The 16,772-nt window shown below is 36.8% G+C and overlaps 1 protein-coding gene across 1 annotated transcript; it reads right to left on the reverse strand.

Moving 5' to 3' along the window:
- Nucleotides 1–1,771: 1,771 nt before the first annotated feature.
- On the reverse strand, nucleotides 1,772–15,399 carry ikbke (inhibitor of nuclear factor kappa B kinase subunit epsilon). The gene is made up of 21 exons (XM_032548926.1): nucleotides 15,038–15,399; nucleotides 13,291–13,390; nucleotides 12,956–13,093; nucleotides 12,272–12,401; nucleotides 12,015–12,196; nucleotides 10,581–10,741; nucleotides 10,382–10,492; nucleotides 10,103–10,282; nucleotides 8,877–9,073; nucleotides 8,615–8,673; nucleotides 8,430–8,521; nucleotides 8,236–8,337; nucleotides 7,977–8,037; nucleotides 6,829–6,941; nucleotides 6,641–6,717; nucleotides 5,376–5,415; nucleotides 5,176–5,277; nucleotides 3,833–3,929; nucleotides 3,552–3,643; nucleotides 2,465–2,536; nucleotides 1,772–2,394 (listed from the first exon to the last, which is right to left on the reverse strand). Exons 1-21 carry the CDS (start codon nucleotides 15,073–15,075, stop codon nucleotides 2,331–2,333), a joined length of 2,208 nt encoding a protein of 735 aa, XP_032404817.1. The 5' UTR covers nucleotides 15,076–15,399; the 3' UTR covers nucleotides 1,772–2,330.
- Nucleotides 15,400–16,772: the final 1,373 nt, after the last annotated feature.

Below are 16,772 nucleotides of genomic sequence, written 5' to 3' on the forward strand. Positions count from 1 at the left end.
GGTTCATATTGTGTGTATGGAAAAAAATCAGATAGAAAACAAATAAAACTGGAATCCAAACAGATTATTAAATGTTAATGGTTTCAGGGTTATTCCTGTCAAATTCTGCGTTCTTCATACTTTGAGTTTTATGACTGCAATTTAAATTGAAAGTTTACAGCAAGCTGTGCTTTTAATGTCCACAAACTCAATGAAAAAAAAAAAATACACCAATGAATCTTTATGCGACAGACTGGCGACCTGTCCAGGATGACCTCGCCTCTCACCCAGAAGGTTAGCTGGAGATAGACACCAGCACCTCCCAACCCCACTAGAGACATTTTCCACTAGAGTTAGAAAATGTATGAATGGATGAATCTTTAACAAATTCTACCACAACAAAGGGCAGACAGACATGCCTTAATATTTTAGCAAGACATCCCATCTTATAAATACATCCCATCTTATAAATACATCCCATCTTATAAATACATCCCATCTTATAAATCCTGCTCCACCTCTGGAGCAGGATTGCCGTCTGTATTTACAGAAAGATGTTCAACAGTATGAAAAACAACACAATGTCTCACTTGTTAGCGTGGGCTAGAAAAGGACATAAAACTTTCCACTTTGCCAAAAGCACGTCATGTGAGCGGCTAAAAACCCACAGAGGCATCTGAATTTACCCCCGCTTCTTCCCCCTCTCAAACTAAACTGAAACTACGAGGGCTTTCTCAAACACGCCCACTCACACACACACTGAGAAAATGTTACATTTCATTTTCTGTAATCTAAGTTGTAATAACTTTGAAATTATGCTAAACAATTGATTTGATTTTATGAAGGCTGTGTTTGACAATGGAGAAACGCACATCATCCCATTTACTTTTTTTTTTTAAGTAAATGGGAATCAAGTTTGCGTGTGTGAAAGGATGAAGTACGTTTGACCTCATAAAGGTCTTTCCTTTGAGAATACCCTTTTTCAACCACAAACAACTATGCCCTGGATTTCCCCTACAGGGTAGATCACTGCTGCTGTGATTATTTAATGTTACTCTAATGTACTGTCAGTGAAGTGACACAGCAGGGTTCATTGTAGAGTTTCCCCTGACCATGTTTACTCTCTTTTCAGGGAAATCACATGGTAAAAAAAACCAAACACAAACAGGAACATTACTTTAGATACAATCCTGATGAAAGTATTCATACTCCTTAAACATGTCCATATTTGACTTTTTCTACAACTATAAGCTAATATATTAGGATGTTAAGTGGCAGCCTGACATGGAGCTAATATACAATATTTTAATAAATGGTAATAAAGATACAACTATGGTATGCTTTTGTTCTGAATCCCCCTTTACTTTAGTGGTGAATCACACAAAATCCCAGTAAAATATTCTAAACTTGTAATGGGGTATGAAAATGTTAATATGCCATCATCGTCACCAGGAATACTGTGATTCATTCAAACAGCTTATATTGAGATTTCTTTTTACAATCATTGTATTAACATTACCTGAGTTCATTATACATGTAGCTATTAAATTAAAACAATTAAAACTTGTTAATTCTCTTTCACACAAAACCTCCAATTTTAATCAGGCCTCAATTAAGATTTTAAGAGATGACCAAAGGGTCGCTGTATCCATCTTATTTCTACTTCCTGGTTGATTTACTGTAAGCGACGGACTTCCTCTTCCAGAATAATGCATCTTCTATAAAAACTAATTACTTTAAATGTCAAACCACTTATAAAGTGGTAAAACAAAAGAGATCAATACTGCACACAGAAGGTCACAAATCGGGATTTACTAAATACAATTATGAAAACAAAGACATAAAAAAAAAAGATTAAATGTATTAAACCAGCGCCGTTTATCATAAACTCTAGAATACTAGAATTTATGTAAATGAACTCACAGCCAGAATGTTTGGATTCTCGAGAACTTCTCTGGTAGAAGGGAAAACAGGAAATGCAACCAATAAAACACTCCAGCTGCTGACAGAGCATTTGTTTTGTTTCATGCCCACAGTCTATCACTATGGCAGCCTATTAAAAATACAATAACACAAAAGGCATTAATGAGGTTTGCATTGAACTGCTTTACTCAGGCAGGAAACACACACTCACACAAACACAATGCCTAAAAACATTCATCTGAGCCTCATCCTGCATATCTCTTTAAATTGAGATTCACATTCTACTGAACGTCTCTGACTGCTTCCTTTTATATGATGACAGCCATCCATAGATAGAAGCTCTACCACGCAGTTCATCAGTGGCAGTGATTGCAAGAGACACTGTGTGTGGACTTGAGAGGTAAAAATCCAAAGATTGCACATCAATGTCACAGTGTGGATGGTCTGGTCGGACCGGCATCCAGAGCAGCTGAAGAATTCACTCCGCCGAGGCTGTGAGTTCAAAGAAATATCATCAAACTGAGGAAGAGTTTAAAGAATTAAAGCTGTTTACAGAACTCACCTCTCTATCATGCTGTTGTTACACTGTAGTTCTCTGACCAGAAGCTCCATTTCGTCCCTCAGATGATGCATCCTACAACAAAAAGCAACTCATGAGATCAGACAACTGAGAGTTTGTATCTACAGCTACACAAGCTGGCATGGGTATTCAAGTTATTAAGCTCTATTGCTGCAAGTTCACCTCAAACCACCACAATAACAAAATGGCACATTACTAAGATTCAACACATACCACAGATCAGATTAGAAACACTTTGCTGCCATCTGGTGGCTGGGGTTATGCTAAATGATGCATAATAACCTGAGATTTACAATTATTTATTGTGTTGAAATTACTAATATGTTCTTAATATTTTTGACAGCAAGAACACAAACTTACTTAAATGCATTTTAAGTAAGTGAACAAATTCAGGCAGTGAAGGAATATGTAGCACTGAATTTCTTCTAAATTTTCTAAATGAACAATAACAAACCAATGAGTTTACTGTTCATTTATAGTTTAGAGGAGAATAAATATTTTTAAAATATTTTTTGTTGTATTTTTAGCGCTTTATGAACAGAATGCCTAAAACATTTTCACTCAGTCCTAATAGTGACGTCACAAAGCACAACCTTTACAAAAGATTACAGATTACAGTGTTTCCCAGTTGTGAAGGATTGGGTTTTAGTTTGATTGCCAACAAACTCGCTAAACTTTGTAATTCTCTTTCATATAAGGCTTCTTCTTGCCATGTTTATAAATTTTATTGATAATAAAGTAAATGCTAAATGTTCCATGTGTTAATGTCTCTGCTCTTTGTGTTTAGAGTTTGTTTTCTTTTTCCTTGCTAAATTTCCAGCCTTAAGCAACATTTGTTGTCATATTGTTCAGCTGTCTCCATATCATTTTTATCATTTTTATTATTATTTGGCAATCAGGACTGTCATGATTGTTTTCTACATCTAAAACTGTCAAACAATCTGTACAGGGGAGCATATATCCATGTTTTAAGGTAATTTCCCCAATTACGATTTCGTCCAAATTCAACAGGTCCTTGAGACAAGACCAAACTGTTGATGAATTACAACAGGTTTAAACTTAAACCCACCTGAAGACCATCTGAGACTTGTCCCTGGGTGTGATTTCAGGCTGCTGTTCAGCTCTACCAAACTGAGAAGAGCTAAGGATTCTGTTCATAGCCTGTGGAAGAGACGAAACATCTTCAGAGATCCCAAACATCCCCAACGTAAAAAAAAAACCCATAAAGAATCCAAAGTACAAGAGCACATGTTCATAAATAAAGAGAAAGGTTTGACCTTCCCAAAGAGAGAAAGCTGAGCTTCTAATAGAACAAAAAAATCTGAAAGTCATAAAAAAACTCATGTTGACCTTATTCTGCTGCTGCTCGCTAATATCCAAGTCTCCCAGTAAGCCAGCAGAGAAAGAAGTGAAGTCCTGCAGTCGTGTCTGCATGTCCAGCAAAACGCTGCAAATACAAATGAAAGCAGAAATGTATAACTCAGGGTTACTATAAATCATTACAACCACCAACAATACAGAGGTGGGACAGGATACTATAAAACCTAATTGTATCTGTTTTTGTAAGGCTGAGAGATAATTAACCCAGAAAAGTCGTCAATAAAGCTTATTCCAGTGTCTCAACTACAGTAACATTATGAAGCTAAATATATGTTTGAACAACTCCTTGAAACTCTCATTAAATACATAAAATTTCCCCAATATGTTATTATAACACAGTTCCTTTGTATACATTTCCTCCCAGTTTTGAGTTTTGCACTTCAATTTGTGAAGACATTTAAGAGAGACACTATTAGCATTTTTATTTAATAATTTCTGTGTTTTGCCAAGTTCTGCAAAATATATGCATTTATTTTAGGAATGGGCAACAGTATCATTGAGCACAGAAAATAATAATCATAATAAGAATTTGAAATTATCATGGTAAAAATGACCTTTTATTGATGTCTCCCATGAAGATTTAGGTTGTGCCTTTTGCACAGCTGCATTTTCCTACTTTTGGTTTCATATCAATATATTTGAAAACCGACTGAATGAAATTATTGTGTGCTCTTGAGTGTTACAAAACGGTTTTGCTGAAGTCGCCTATTCAATGATATGCAGGACAAGGTTTTATCAGCATTTCTGATGTTCTGATTCGAGGCAGTTTCCAAAAATACTGTGAAGTTTTTAAATACCTTTTAGCCTCCATTTTTTAAAATCGTAATAACTTAAACAGATTTCTACATACACAGACTTCCTTGCTCAAATACAAGAATAAAAGTTCCTGTATTTGAGTGCGGGGTAAAGACTCTAAGACGGGAAATTTATGGGAAAATGCTAATACTGGACCACGCCGGGACGGAATAGTTTCCCAGCCAAAACGGGAGATTTGACAAGTAAGGGTATTCGTGATGTTTTATTTTTTAACTATAGACCCAGATCAGTTAAAATTGAGACAGAAAAGCATGAGAAAACAAATATTCCAATGTTATTTTATAAAATACCATTAGGTAACTGGGAATAATCAAGATTTTTGAACTTACTGAAATAAATTCCTAATTTCTAATTATTTAAAAATAATGACTTGAAGGAATTAAACAAAACTCAAGTGTTACCTTACAAATAAGATGTTTAAAAAAGTTAAACAGGACGAGCAATGTGAAGATCTGTAATCTCTTTAAAGCAGGCTTTGATCGTGTTGCTGCTCTGACCTGCTCCACGTCCTTGTTGAGGCCAAAAGATCTTTATACCTCTGCACACATTCCTCTCTGAAGAGAGATTTCACCCGCTTTATGTGGGACACCAGGTGCATTCTGGGAAAAGGACAGCGAACAAGTTCAGATGCTTCCTACGCCAAGGTCTCAATCAGGTAGAACCATGAAGCCACATTAAAAAAAAGGAGTCAACTCACTTTTCAAACTTGTGTATTTGCTCATCGTTATACAGAAGTTCTGGTTTAAAAAAGCAATAAATCAGAAAAGTCAATATTTGTATTAATGACAGTTTTTGCTTTTAGTTGTTCATCCAAATTTATTCAATGTATTAAAGTCAATCTACAAGGGCTAAAACTGACAGGATTAATTTATTGTGACAATGCTATGAAAAAATATTTGCCCTGAATTATTGACCTGCTGTTTGACCCGGGTGTACTTGAGCTTAAGGTCAAAAATTGATTAAAAATACATCCTCTTCATATTAAACTACCTCTCCCATGTTTAATTGTAGGTAAGCTGCTCTTTATCCTAAACTCTGTTGAAGTTTCTCAAAAACTCTAAACAGATGCTGACCTCCCAGCAAAGTTCCACCTTTCTTTTTTCAGTCCACAGAATCTTTCATAAAAGTCTTCAGGATCATCAAGAAAGTTTTTGGCAAATGTGAAACAGGAAGTTGTGTTTTTTTTTTTATTTCTTTCACCAGCAGTTTTCATCTTAAACGTCACTTGTGGATTCTATTTTGGAAAAGTGTCTTTCTAACTGCTGAATAATGAACTCTGACCTTAACTGTGGGACGTGAGGCCTGTTGCGTTTTGTGTTCTTGGTTTATTGTGACTTCCTGTATGAGTAGTCGATTCGCTCTGAGTCATTTTAGTCATTTTGGTAGTCTAGTCACTCTTTGGAAGGTTTTCATGTCTATTCGATATGCTGATATTGGTTCTTGCTGTGATTTGGTAGAGTCCCATAAATTTAGAAATGCCAATGTAATCCTTTCATGCCAATATACAGTAGTGGTTTTGTTTCTTATATCCTTTTTGAAATCCTTCACTTCCTGTTGTCAGTTTCTATGCAAGTAATTTCTTGGTTCAACAAGTCTGGCTGTAATCAGGCCCCATTCTAAATAATTAAGTAAAAACTTTGCTATCCAAAACTGTTAATTTGGGATTTGATGAAGAAGATAAAGTTTTCCACATAGGCAAAGTTAATTTTGTTTCTCTTAAAAAAACTCATAGTTTAAAACTGAATTTTGTATTAACTCCGGTTATCTTTGATGCAGATATTTTAAGGATCTGTAACATTCAATGGGTGATGAAAAAGCAAAAGTAGAAAATACATTGTAAAATTATTTTCACAGCATTGTATCTCTACCCAAATTAAAAATGAGAATCTGCTCTTTAAAAAAATCTAGTAAAACCTAAAATAAACAGAGACAAAAAGTGTGCAGCTATAAAAGCCTTCATACTTCCTGTGAGTCTGTCTTTGCGATACTGCTGATGAATTGCTGTTATCTTCTCCAGCAGCATCTGCATCTTCTGACAGCTGTGTAGCAAAATAAATAAATAAATAAATAAAAATAAAAACTTTAAACAACAAACATATATTCTCAACAATAAATCCTAGTGAAAAAACAACACAGCTCCTCCACAATACCCCTTATCATGAGTGAGGGTCTCGGCTAGCTTAGCCTGCTGTATCTGTAGGTGCTGCAGCTGAGTCTGAAACTCCCGAATGCCAGCGGAATAAATAGGCAGATGCTGATGAACCTGTGATGACAACAGCAACACATCCTGTTACATGATGCAAAAAAGAAACAACCCGTTTGCTGTTATTATTCACATGAATGCATTTACAATTAGTTCTATTTCATTTAAGGTATTAATGACCATCTTCTGTCTCCTGTGATATACTGACTTTCTGCTCCGCTAAAAGTAATAACTTACTTGAATAAAAGTGAATTTAAAAATCAAACACAGAACTTAATAAGTCATCAAATTCTAAAATACATTACAAGGAACCAACCAAAGAAAATACAGGAATAAAAAACAAGCCTCCTTTCCACACCTGATGCCCCACAAACATAAATCCACATAAACATTTTCATGCTAACAGATCTTAAATAAGCACAAAGAGGATTGTATCTGTAGCTGTCTGTAATGGCGAAACACTGGAGATAACATATAGGAATGAACAAATTGTTAATAAGAAAGGCAAATAAAATTAAGATAAATTAACAGAATGTAATAAATAAAAATATATTAAATTGACAAAAACAAGTAAGACCAATTCATAACAGCAAACAGGAATAACAGAAAATAAAAGTGTCAATTAACATTAGATAGAAATAAACTGCAAACATGTAAAACCAAAAGTTTTTAAAACGTAGCATGAAGAAATTAATAAGATAAAAATAATTGGGGGTAGTACAAGTCAAAAGAAAATCAGACAAAAATTTGTAAATTATTAGAAGCTTTAAAGGCAAATAAAAAAAAACATAAGCTATCCACAAACACTAAGAAACCAGTGCAGAGAGGTTAAAATCTGAGTCCAGTTAGCTCTTCTCAACAAAAGTCAGCAAAAAAATATTCCACCAAAAACACCTTTAGGTATTTAGCCAGCACACAGTTCTCATATCATTTTCATGACTCACAGTGAGCAGGTATAACTGTGTGTATTAATAATGTACAATTCAAATAGGGGAAAACACTGCAAACGGCCAGTCTGTACTAAATCTGCCTGGGGGTAAAACAGTCCTACATTAGTCAGACTGAACTCTGGTGTTGCTGCCTGGAGGCGCTTACCAGCTGCAGCTTTTGACTGGAGTCATCAGCGGAGCCTTGATTTTCAGCTGAGTATAAAGCTCTAAAACACACACAATAGAAGACAGAGATTACACGAGATAATGATAGTAATGGAAATCCAACTGCAAGAATCCAGAGTTGTTCACATTGTAGGAAACAAATCCAGACCTGAATTTCAATAATTGTGCTAGGTTTAAAAAATTACAGCTACAACATGGTAGTCAAGAGATCTGCTTCTAAAAGCCGCAACTGAACGTACAGTTTGTGTATTCTGTGCTGTGCGCTGAGGCAGGACTGCAATCTAATGGTGATTATCGCAATGCTGTGCATGGCCTCTGTGCACTCGTGACGCAATTTCATCCTGAGAAACAAGAGAGAAAAAAAAAAGAGGCAAGAACGATAAGATAACCTGGTGAGAGAGAATTTATCTCTTTCTGCATGCAAAGGTCTCACATGTAGCTGTAGTAGCCCTGCAGCAGCAACTCTCTATATGTGTGAAGCAACAGTACGATCCTCTTGTACTGGTGAACTATTCCCACTATTACCTAAAAAATAAAAAAAATAATCATAATAAATTTCTAATTAAACAATGCTAAAATAAACTTGAATTTGGTAGAAAATAGTATGAGTAACAGTACCTTGGAGAAACTGTAATCTGTCACTACGTCAAACTTGAATGGAACGGGAGGCGTTTCCGCTACAGAAAAAAGAAATCCAAAGAAAGATGATTCATGACATTAGGTTTAGGTTTTACTAATAACTCAGGACTCATGTTTTATTCTAAATGTGACTTCCTTCTTTGCTATGTACACACTGGTGTAGCTCTCAGACAGATTTCATTAAATTAACGAGACGGGAGATGGCCAAAAGAAACGTGAAGGTCGTCTCTGTTTGCCTTACGCTCTCTGAAGGGCAGGCTGGTGTTGATCTCCGGCGTCCTGCTGAGCAGAATGAGAGGCTGGGAAGATGAAGTGCATGGAAGGTTCACCACCTTCATGCTGCCCTCCAGAACCAGATCATGGCCCAGGTACATGAGCTGTTGTTGCGGGATGCCAATACCAGTCTGAGCTGCCACCTCTTCAAAGAACACCGACACTCTGCTTAGCACAAAGGAGACATTTTCGTTTATCTTAGGTAAGATTTTGTGGAAAGCCAAGAATTTACCCCTCTGGTTTCCAAATTTTGTATATTTCACACTATAAAATACAAAAGGCAAACATATCGCATCTCTTGTTATTGTTAGCTGAAGTAGGGCAAATTTATTTGTAAAATATATTTCAATAACTGGCAATTCAAGGTGCTTCACATGATGAAAACATCAAACAAACATCAAACAAAGCAACAAACATTGCAATTTTTCTATCATCAAAAATTATCCTCGTGAGATGTTAGAATAAAGCCTAAAATGAATCCATCCTTGTTATTATTAATCAAATGTAAATGTAAAGAAATTGAATTTAGTCTTGATCTTAAGGAACTCAGTGTTTTGTCTGTTTTACAGTTTTCTGGAAGGTTAATATAGATTAGTGGAGCATAAAAACGGAATATTGCTTTTCCATGTTTGTTTCTGCGGACGCAGAGCAGGTCAGAACCATAAGGCCTGAGGGGTCTGGAAGGTTGACATACCAACAACAGTATCTGTTGTTAATACTGTTAATAGATTAGCACCAAAATACATTTATTTTGGTGCTAATCTATTAAGTGATTTATAAACTAACAGAAGTATTTCAAAGTCTATTTTCTAAGCTGCAGTAAATCATGTAAAGACCTTACAACTGGGGTAGTGTGCTCTATTTTACTAGTTTTTGTTGCATAGCTGCAGCATACTTAATGGCAGAAAGCTTATCTTCTACTTCACCAGGACTGCAGCTGTAAATCTTTGTCAGACAAAGACGAGACACAACAAAATGGTCCAACAAATGAACAAACTAAGAGTTCTCCACCCTTCAATTTGACTTAGATCCTACAAAATCTTTAGAAACAAATAATTCAGTAACTTGCCAAAAAGGTATGAAAGTCTGAGCCATTTTCCCAATAAAATGATAACTTAAAATCAGAATGAAATACAGATACATTTTAAGTTTGATCACAAAGTGTGTGTCCACATCATGCCAGCGCAGACGTACGTGTTGTAGTGATGGACGTAAATACTGTGAGCCATGGCCTGCTGCAGGGAGAACACATAAACGGGCTGCCGCTGCAATACGTCTGTAGTGGCTGTGAAGAACTGGTCAAAACCCCAACACCTGCCTTGGTCAGCCTCCATTATGCCTGCGAGGACAGGAACTAGAAGGGCTTTCAGACCCCTGCAGACAGACACAGGTGTGAATGTAAATGGAAAGAAATATGTGTGCACAGGCTAAATATATCACTAGTTAACACACTCCTATAAACTGAGGAATTACTGTGAAAGCTGGCAGCTGTAAGGTAAGTGGTAGCTCCACTCTATAGGACCACCTTCCACTCGCTGTGTGCCGGCTATTGCTCCCGTGGGTTTCTCTGTGGTTATCTTGTACCTGAAGGATAAGTCAAACAAGGAAGGAAGGGTTTCAGCGTTTCAAACTCCAGATAGGTTTTAGGAGCGAGTCAAAGCCTGCAGCTTACATGGTGAGTTTGTTTTTACGGGGTCCTTCAAAAGGTGTGAAAGGGAGACTTCCTGTGGCAGAGTGGTACAAGGTCACGCCGATGCTCCACAAGTCAACACTCACTCCGTAGGATTTCTGATGAGGCTTACGGAGCACAGCGCGTTCATACATGTCTGGGTGCTGCTCATACAGAGAGAAAATGGAGTAGAAAATTAGAAAAGCAATGCTTTATTTTCTCTGTTAATTGATCTGTTGTTGCCAATACAAATAATCACAATTAGGAGCACCTCTATCATATATAGCACATTTCCTCATTTGACTGAAACCAGGTCATTCAGTCAGGAGATCCGAGACATTTTGTCATTCCACTGTGGTGCTCTTAACAGAATACCGCTTGCAACAAAGAGCTGTGCATCAGAGGAAAGAGTTGACAAAAGAAGCTGCAAATATGCCGCCTGGATATAAGAAGCTGCGGTTCATCTAATCAAGAATCTCAAAATTAATCTGCATTTTATCACTCACTTAAAATTTTTTGTGTATTTTATTGAGGTTTCTTCCTTAGTCCAAATGCAACATAGTGACTTCAGAATGAGACCAGAGAACATGACATTTAGGTAGCGCAGAAGTCAGGAAATTATGGGGCTCCTAAATTTTCCTTTGTAAAATTCTGTACTTTTCCAGAGTTATGTTTTTAGATTCACTTCTTGAGAAAATGCTTGCCCTGGACTTATCTATGGGTTCATAAATCACAAAGTTTACTGAAACTGGCCTCCAGTCAGAGTGTGGTACTGTGCCATTTTGTTGTGTTTTTTGCATATGGACGAACTCCATTTCATACTCTGTAACTATTTGCACTTGTTGAATAACAGCTGTCGCATTCTATAAAAAATGCTGATTCTGTAATGCAGTTTGTCAAGTTTGGGACCTTTCAAAAATTAGTAGTTTTAGTACATTGTTCAACTTTGGCACCAGAGTCAGTCTAAGGTCCAGTTCAACCTGTATTTGAAGATGTCTAATTTCCAAAATGTTTGGAAAGAGTGATCCTTTTTGTAATTTTTGAGCTTGTATGCATTCAGTCCATAATTTGAACTCTAAAATACTGATAAGTAAATTGCGTACATCAAGGTCTAATTTTGCTAATCAAAAATAAATCGTGGTATTTAACTATAAATCAATGTAAAATCCGGTGCATTTATTAAGAAAAATTATTGGCATTATGCTCTTGAATTGAAGATTTTAAAAAGTCTATACTCAATGTTTTTATACTTACCCAAATCTGTAAAATTACATTAATTTTTTCTTTATTAGTAAAATGCTATACTTAGTCGCCACTTTAAAGGTTTTTTTCTATCTTTAATTAGAGTACCTTTAATTTTTCAACTCCCTATTCTCAAAGAGAAAAAAGCGCTGCTGCACAGGGCAGCAAAGTTTGGTGCTAAGACTAAAATCCTACCAGATATTCCTCAGTTCCATAAATGGACATAAACTTCTCGTCGTCTTCCAGCTCTCTCGCTGCTCCAAAGTCCGTCAGCTTGTAGACGGACTTGCCGTCCTCTCCAACTTGCCTCATTATGTTTCCCGGCTTAATGTCCCGATGCACTACTCCGTATTCCCGCAGATGATTCATACCCTGCACTGCAGACAAAACAAAGATGGAGGTCACACATGGGCACACGAAACTGTGGAGCAAAATCATGCCCATGAACCTACCTATGCACTGCAATACAGTGAGGTACTCTGCTTCAGGCAAGCCAAATGCGTTTTCTGGGTCCTCAAGCAGGGTGAGCAGACTCCCTCCTGAACAATACTCCATCACCAGGACCTTCTGCTTTGTTTGCAGCTGGGAGAAAACTAACAAAGTCAGACAGCTGCACTCCTTTATAAGAAAAGTTTTAGTAGCAACTTTAAAAAAATCTATGTGAAATATTCCAGTTGTTGCAACTAGGCCTGTCACAATAGCAAATTTTGCTGGATGATAAATTGTTCCAGACGTTATTGCGACAATTGGCAATATTGTTGTTTGAATATCATTTTCAACTAATATAATAAGAACGGCATAATGATCCAAGTACACCCTCTCAAAGATCAATAAACGTGGAACTGAAAGACATTTTACATATCCAAAATAAGTAAACAAAGCACCCAAAACAACTTATAAAAAGGATGCTGAAGTCTCCGTAAACAAAATTCAAACAAAAGGTTAGTTGAGACCAATGAAGCCCTTTGGTCATCCAATCTTTGGTAGAAAGAGAACCAAGAAAAATAATCATGCAAATGGAAATTATCGAGCTCGATTTAATTTATAATGCAATCAATTGATCCATCGCTTATTGCGACATGCCTAGTTGCAACATGTCACTATGTTTCCGTTTCCTCTTCCTTTGGTTCCTTTACCTCCTCAACAGCAAACAGCCTCACAATGTTGCTGTGGTTGAGCTTCCTGAGCATCTCGAACTCTCTCATCTGGACATCATGGGGGCGACTGTAGCTCAGCACGTTGAACACTTTCACAGCCACCAGCTCGCCTGATCTCTGCACAAGTACGCACATCGCGGCGCAATCGTCAGCACAGAGCATCACAAGCGAGCGTCAGACAGCCCACATCACTGAAACCACAGCCTTTCCTTATCTTTGAAGATGCAACAGCAAAGGCTACGTTGTATGAGATGGTGACTAAAATGACGCAGGGAAGTACTATTGATGTGAAATGGCTCTGCGGTGGTGGCTACCTTGTTGCGCGCTTTGTAGACACTGGCAGTGGCCCCCTGCCCAAGGACGTCATGTACAGACCACAGGTAGTTTGGTGTGCTTCCTGTTATACCCGACATACTAAAAGAAGCAGAGAGAAGAGTCATGCGGTAGCAGAAACACATGGCAAATCACAAACAAATCACAATTTGAAATATATGAGAAAAGGTGGCCAAAGAAGTAGAATAGGTGCATCTCAGCTAATTACAACCTCATTCAAAAGTTGTTTTCAGTCTTTCAGTTCAAAAAGGAACACACATTTTATTGATTCACTACGATTTATCTTTTATATTGTTATCTCTGAACTAGTGGCATTTTACCCGGGCTAAAGAGAAACTGGAACCAGTTGTCATCTTTACAAATTCAATTACATTTTGAATTTCATGTTATATTGCATCGGTGTTTGGTTTGTATGTGATCCTTCTTCATATGGGTTATTTATATTCTATAGGTCTTGATATATTCTGATCTGTCAGGATCTGTGCTTATTATTGTTTCTTGCCATAGTAGTTCCTTCCTTTATGTTCAGTTTCTTAGTTTATTCTTCTCCTTGTAAATTTGTATTTATTGTTTTCTTAGATTCTTTTGGGGCCTTTTTTTCGTTTGGTTCCACAAACTTTGGAGTCAGAGTTCAGCTTCTTTTGTTTGTTACATTCTTCCCTCAGTTTTCCTGATTTCTCCCTGCCGCAGCTGTACCACATTTCCTCTAGTTAGTTTGTCTAGCTCTTCTGTCATTTCCCACCCTGTATTTAAGGTCCAGATTTTTCATTGTTCACCACCTTCTGCTTCAGTGCATGAGTTTTGTTCCCTTGTTTTTTTTATTTCGTTTATGCAGCTCTTTTTCGGAACCTGTAAGTTTATCCTTGTATATAAAAATAAGAAAAAGATTCTTATGAATCATTCAAGCGGCTGTCTGAACCGAGGCTCTGCCAAACTAAACATGACATTTAATTTGGAAATTAATTTCCAATAGTCTGGAAGAAGTAAGAAAAGAACAGAATCCACATTGCGAGAGATCCAATGTGAAATTTCCACAGTAAATGATGACTGGAAATTGACAAGCTTTTCAGTAGACTGGGATATGCTAAAAAAAAATCAGCATGAAGAAGTTTATGATTTCATACAGGCATGCTTCAAAATCCCCAAAGGGAAGTGCCAGAGTGTTTGCACATCTAAAGCACTTTTAAGAAACTCACTCTTTAACTCTATGATTCAATAGTGCTGTTAAAAACATTGTTTTGTACTCAGGAATCCCACAGTGGGTTGTTTTCTTTACTAAACCCCATTCAGACAGACAATCTTTATTTAACTTTTTCATCTGGATTTAAAAGAATGGGAATAGGCGTGCTTTAAAAAGTCGCAATATTTACTTATGCATTTATTTATGTTTTAACTTAGTTGACACATTAATCTGTCATTTTACTGTTCTTCAAAACAGGTCATTTTCAGATGTCTGACACTCCCAGCCCTTTGGCAACTTTCCAATCCCCTTCCTGCAACAAAACAATGAACCATAGAAAGTTTGATAAGGTGACAGCAGATTCACTTACTTATTTAAATGTGTATAAATAAATACACACACAAACAAATGTGTATTTATTTATTTAATACGAACCACTACTATAATAACGAGCTAGCTATACGGACTTAGCTAGTCATTTAAAACACAATTCTCTAAGTCTGTTAGCATGTTAAAAAGTTATCATGTTAGCAGCTATGTTAGCTTACCTGGTTCCGGTTCTGCAGTTGGCTGAGCTGTTATTCATCTACAGCCTTTTGTTGAACCCGGGTCAGTGGCTCCAACCCGTTTTAGTCCGTCCGCAACTCAAAACTGCGATAAAGCTAACTCGACTGGAAACAAATTACGCCAGCGTGTAAAACTTGTTCCGCAGAAAAAAGTGACAGCATGCCGGCGTGACGGCTGCTGCCTCAGCGGGTGACACGGGGGGAAAAAAACACTCGCTGGTAGCAGCAGGCCTCCTGAATTTTATACGAGGATTCAAAGTTTATTAGATTCCTGAAAGGCAGTAGACTCTGTGCGTGGCTGAACCGTGGTGTGTGTGATGAAGGAAGTGTGTAGGCTTCAAAAGGGGCGGACGTTTCTCTTTGGGTAATGACAGCGGAAATAACTAGGGAACTTCCGACTTCTTTCTTATTAAACCATAGCTGTGTAAATAATAACCAGTCTAGTTACAGCCTGAAAGATCACTGAGTCATGCAATGAATAGATACATGTTTTACATTACTGAATCATGCAATGAATAGATACATGTTTTACATTACTGAATCATGCAATGAATAGATACATGTTTTACATTACTGAATCATGCAATGAATAGATACATGTTTTACATTACTGAATCATGCAATGAATAGATACATGTTTTACATTAATTTTAGTGTTTTGTGTGTTTTTTTCCCCACAAGATACGTACAAAATCTGATATTGTACATTATCCCTAGATTGTTTCAGTCTTAGTAATATGAACTGTTTCAGGCACCTAATTAATGATTCAATAAATGCTCACACTTTTCAAATTGGTCTCACTGTGTCCAGATAAAGCTCTCTCCAAATAAGGAAAGCATATGTACTCTAAGCCAGACACATATTCCCCCTGTCATTCTAAGCACAGTTAAAAAAAACAACAACAACATACAGTTAAGGTCAGAAATCACATAAACTCTTAAAACTTCTATAGAAGTTACCATCATAAAAACTGTTCATACTTTTACTGCTTCCAAAAGAACAAAGTCAAAATCTCCATAGAGTTTGATCAGTATATTTTATGAATGTGCTGAATTGCAACATGAAACCTGAAAAACAATAAGGCCGAAAAGATTAACCTTCCTTTGCTTTACTTGAACACTTGGACTACCGTACTCTGAGACTTTTCGTGAGAAGTACATTGATCCTGATTTTTTTAAAAAAGTTAGTGTTAATCTCAGAAAGAAAATAGTAGACGTTTATTGTGAATGAAAGCTACACGTCATTGCAAAACATGAAGTCACAAATTCTGTCATGGGCGTAAGAACAAAATTTTAATAACTTGAGAGAAAAATAACCACAGATGCCAATAATTATCTCCGGGTCTCTACCAAGATGAATGTTGCTCAGCTGGCCTCTAGTGGAATAGGTGGAATCAGTGTGACAAGGAAAGTAGCAGTGACAGCTCTTCACCATGTAGGACTTTAAGGCCACCATCCAAGAAAGACTCAACTGCTGAAACAAATTATTGCCTATGAACATTTGAAACATGGTGATATGGTTTGGAAGTGTGTTTCTTTGGGATGATGAGAGTATATTTGAGCTCTTTGAGCACATTGATGTTGCTTTGTTTGGGGAAGGAAGAGAGAAGCCTTCAAACCTAAAACACAGTTTTAGGTACTCTATACCCCAAGAGACATGTCTGTAAGACAGAGGCAACACTAAATGTCACAATGTCAATAGTGAGCAATGTAGTGC

The sequence above is a fragment of the Xiphophorus hellerii genome, chromosome 20 (assembly GCF_003331165.1).
Source record: "Xiphophorus hellerii strain 12219 chromosome 20, Xiphophorus_hellerii-4.1, whole genome shotgun sequence".
NCBI classification, from domain to species: domain Eukaryota; kingdom Metazoa; phylum Chordata; class Actinopteri; order Cyprinodontiformes; family Poeciliidae; genus Xiphophorus; species Xiphophorus hellerii.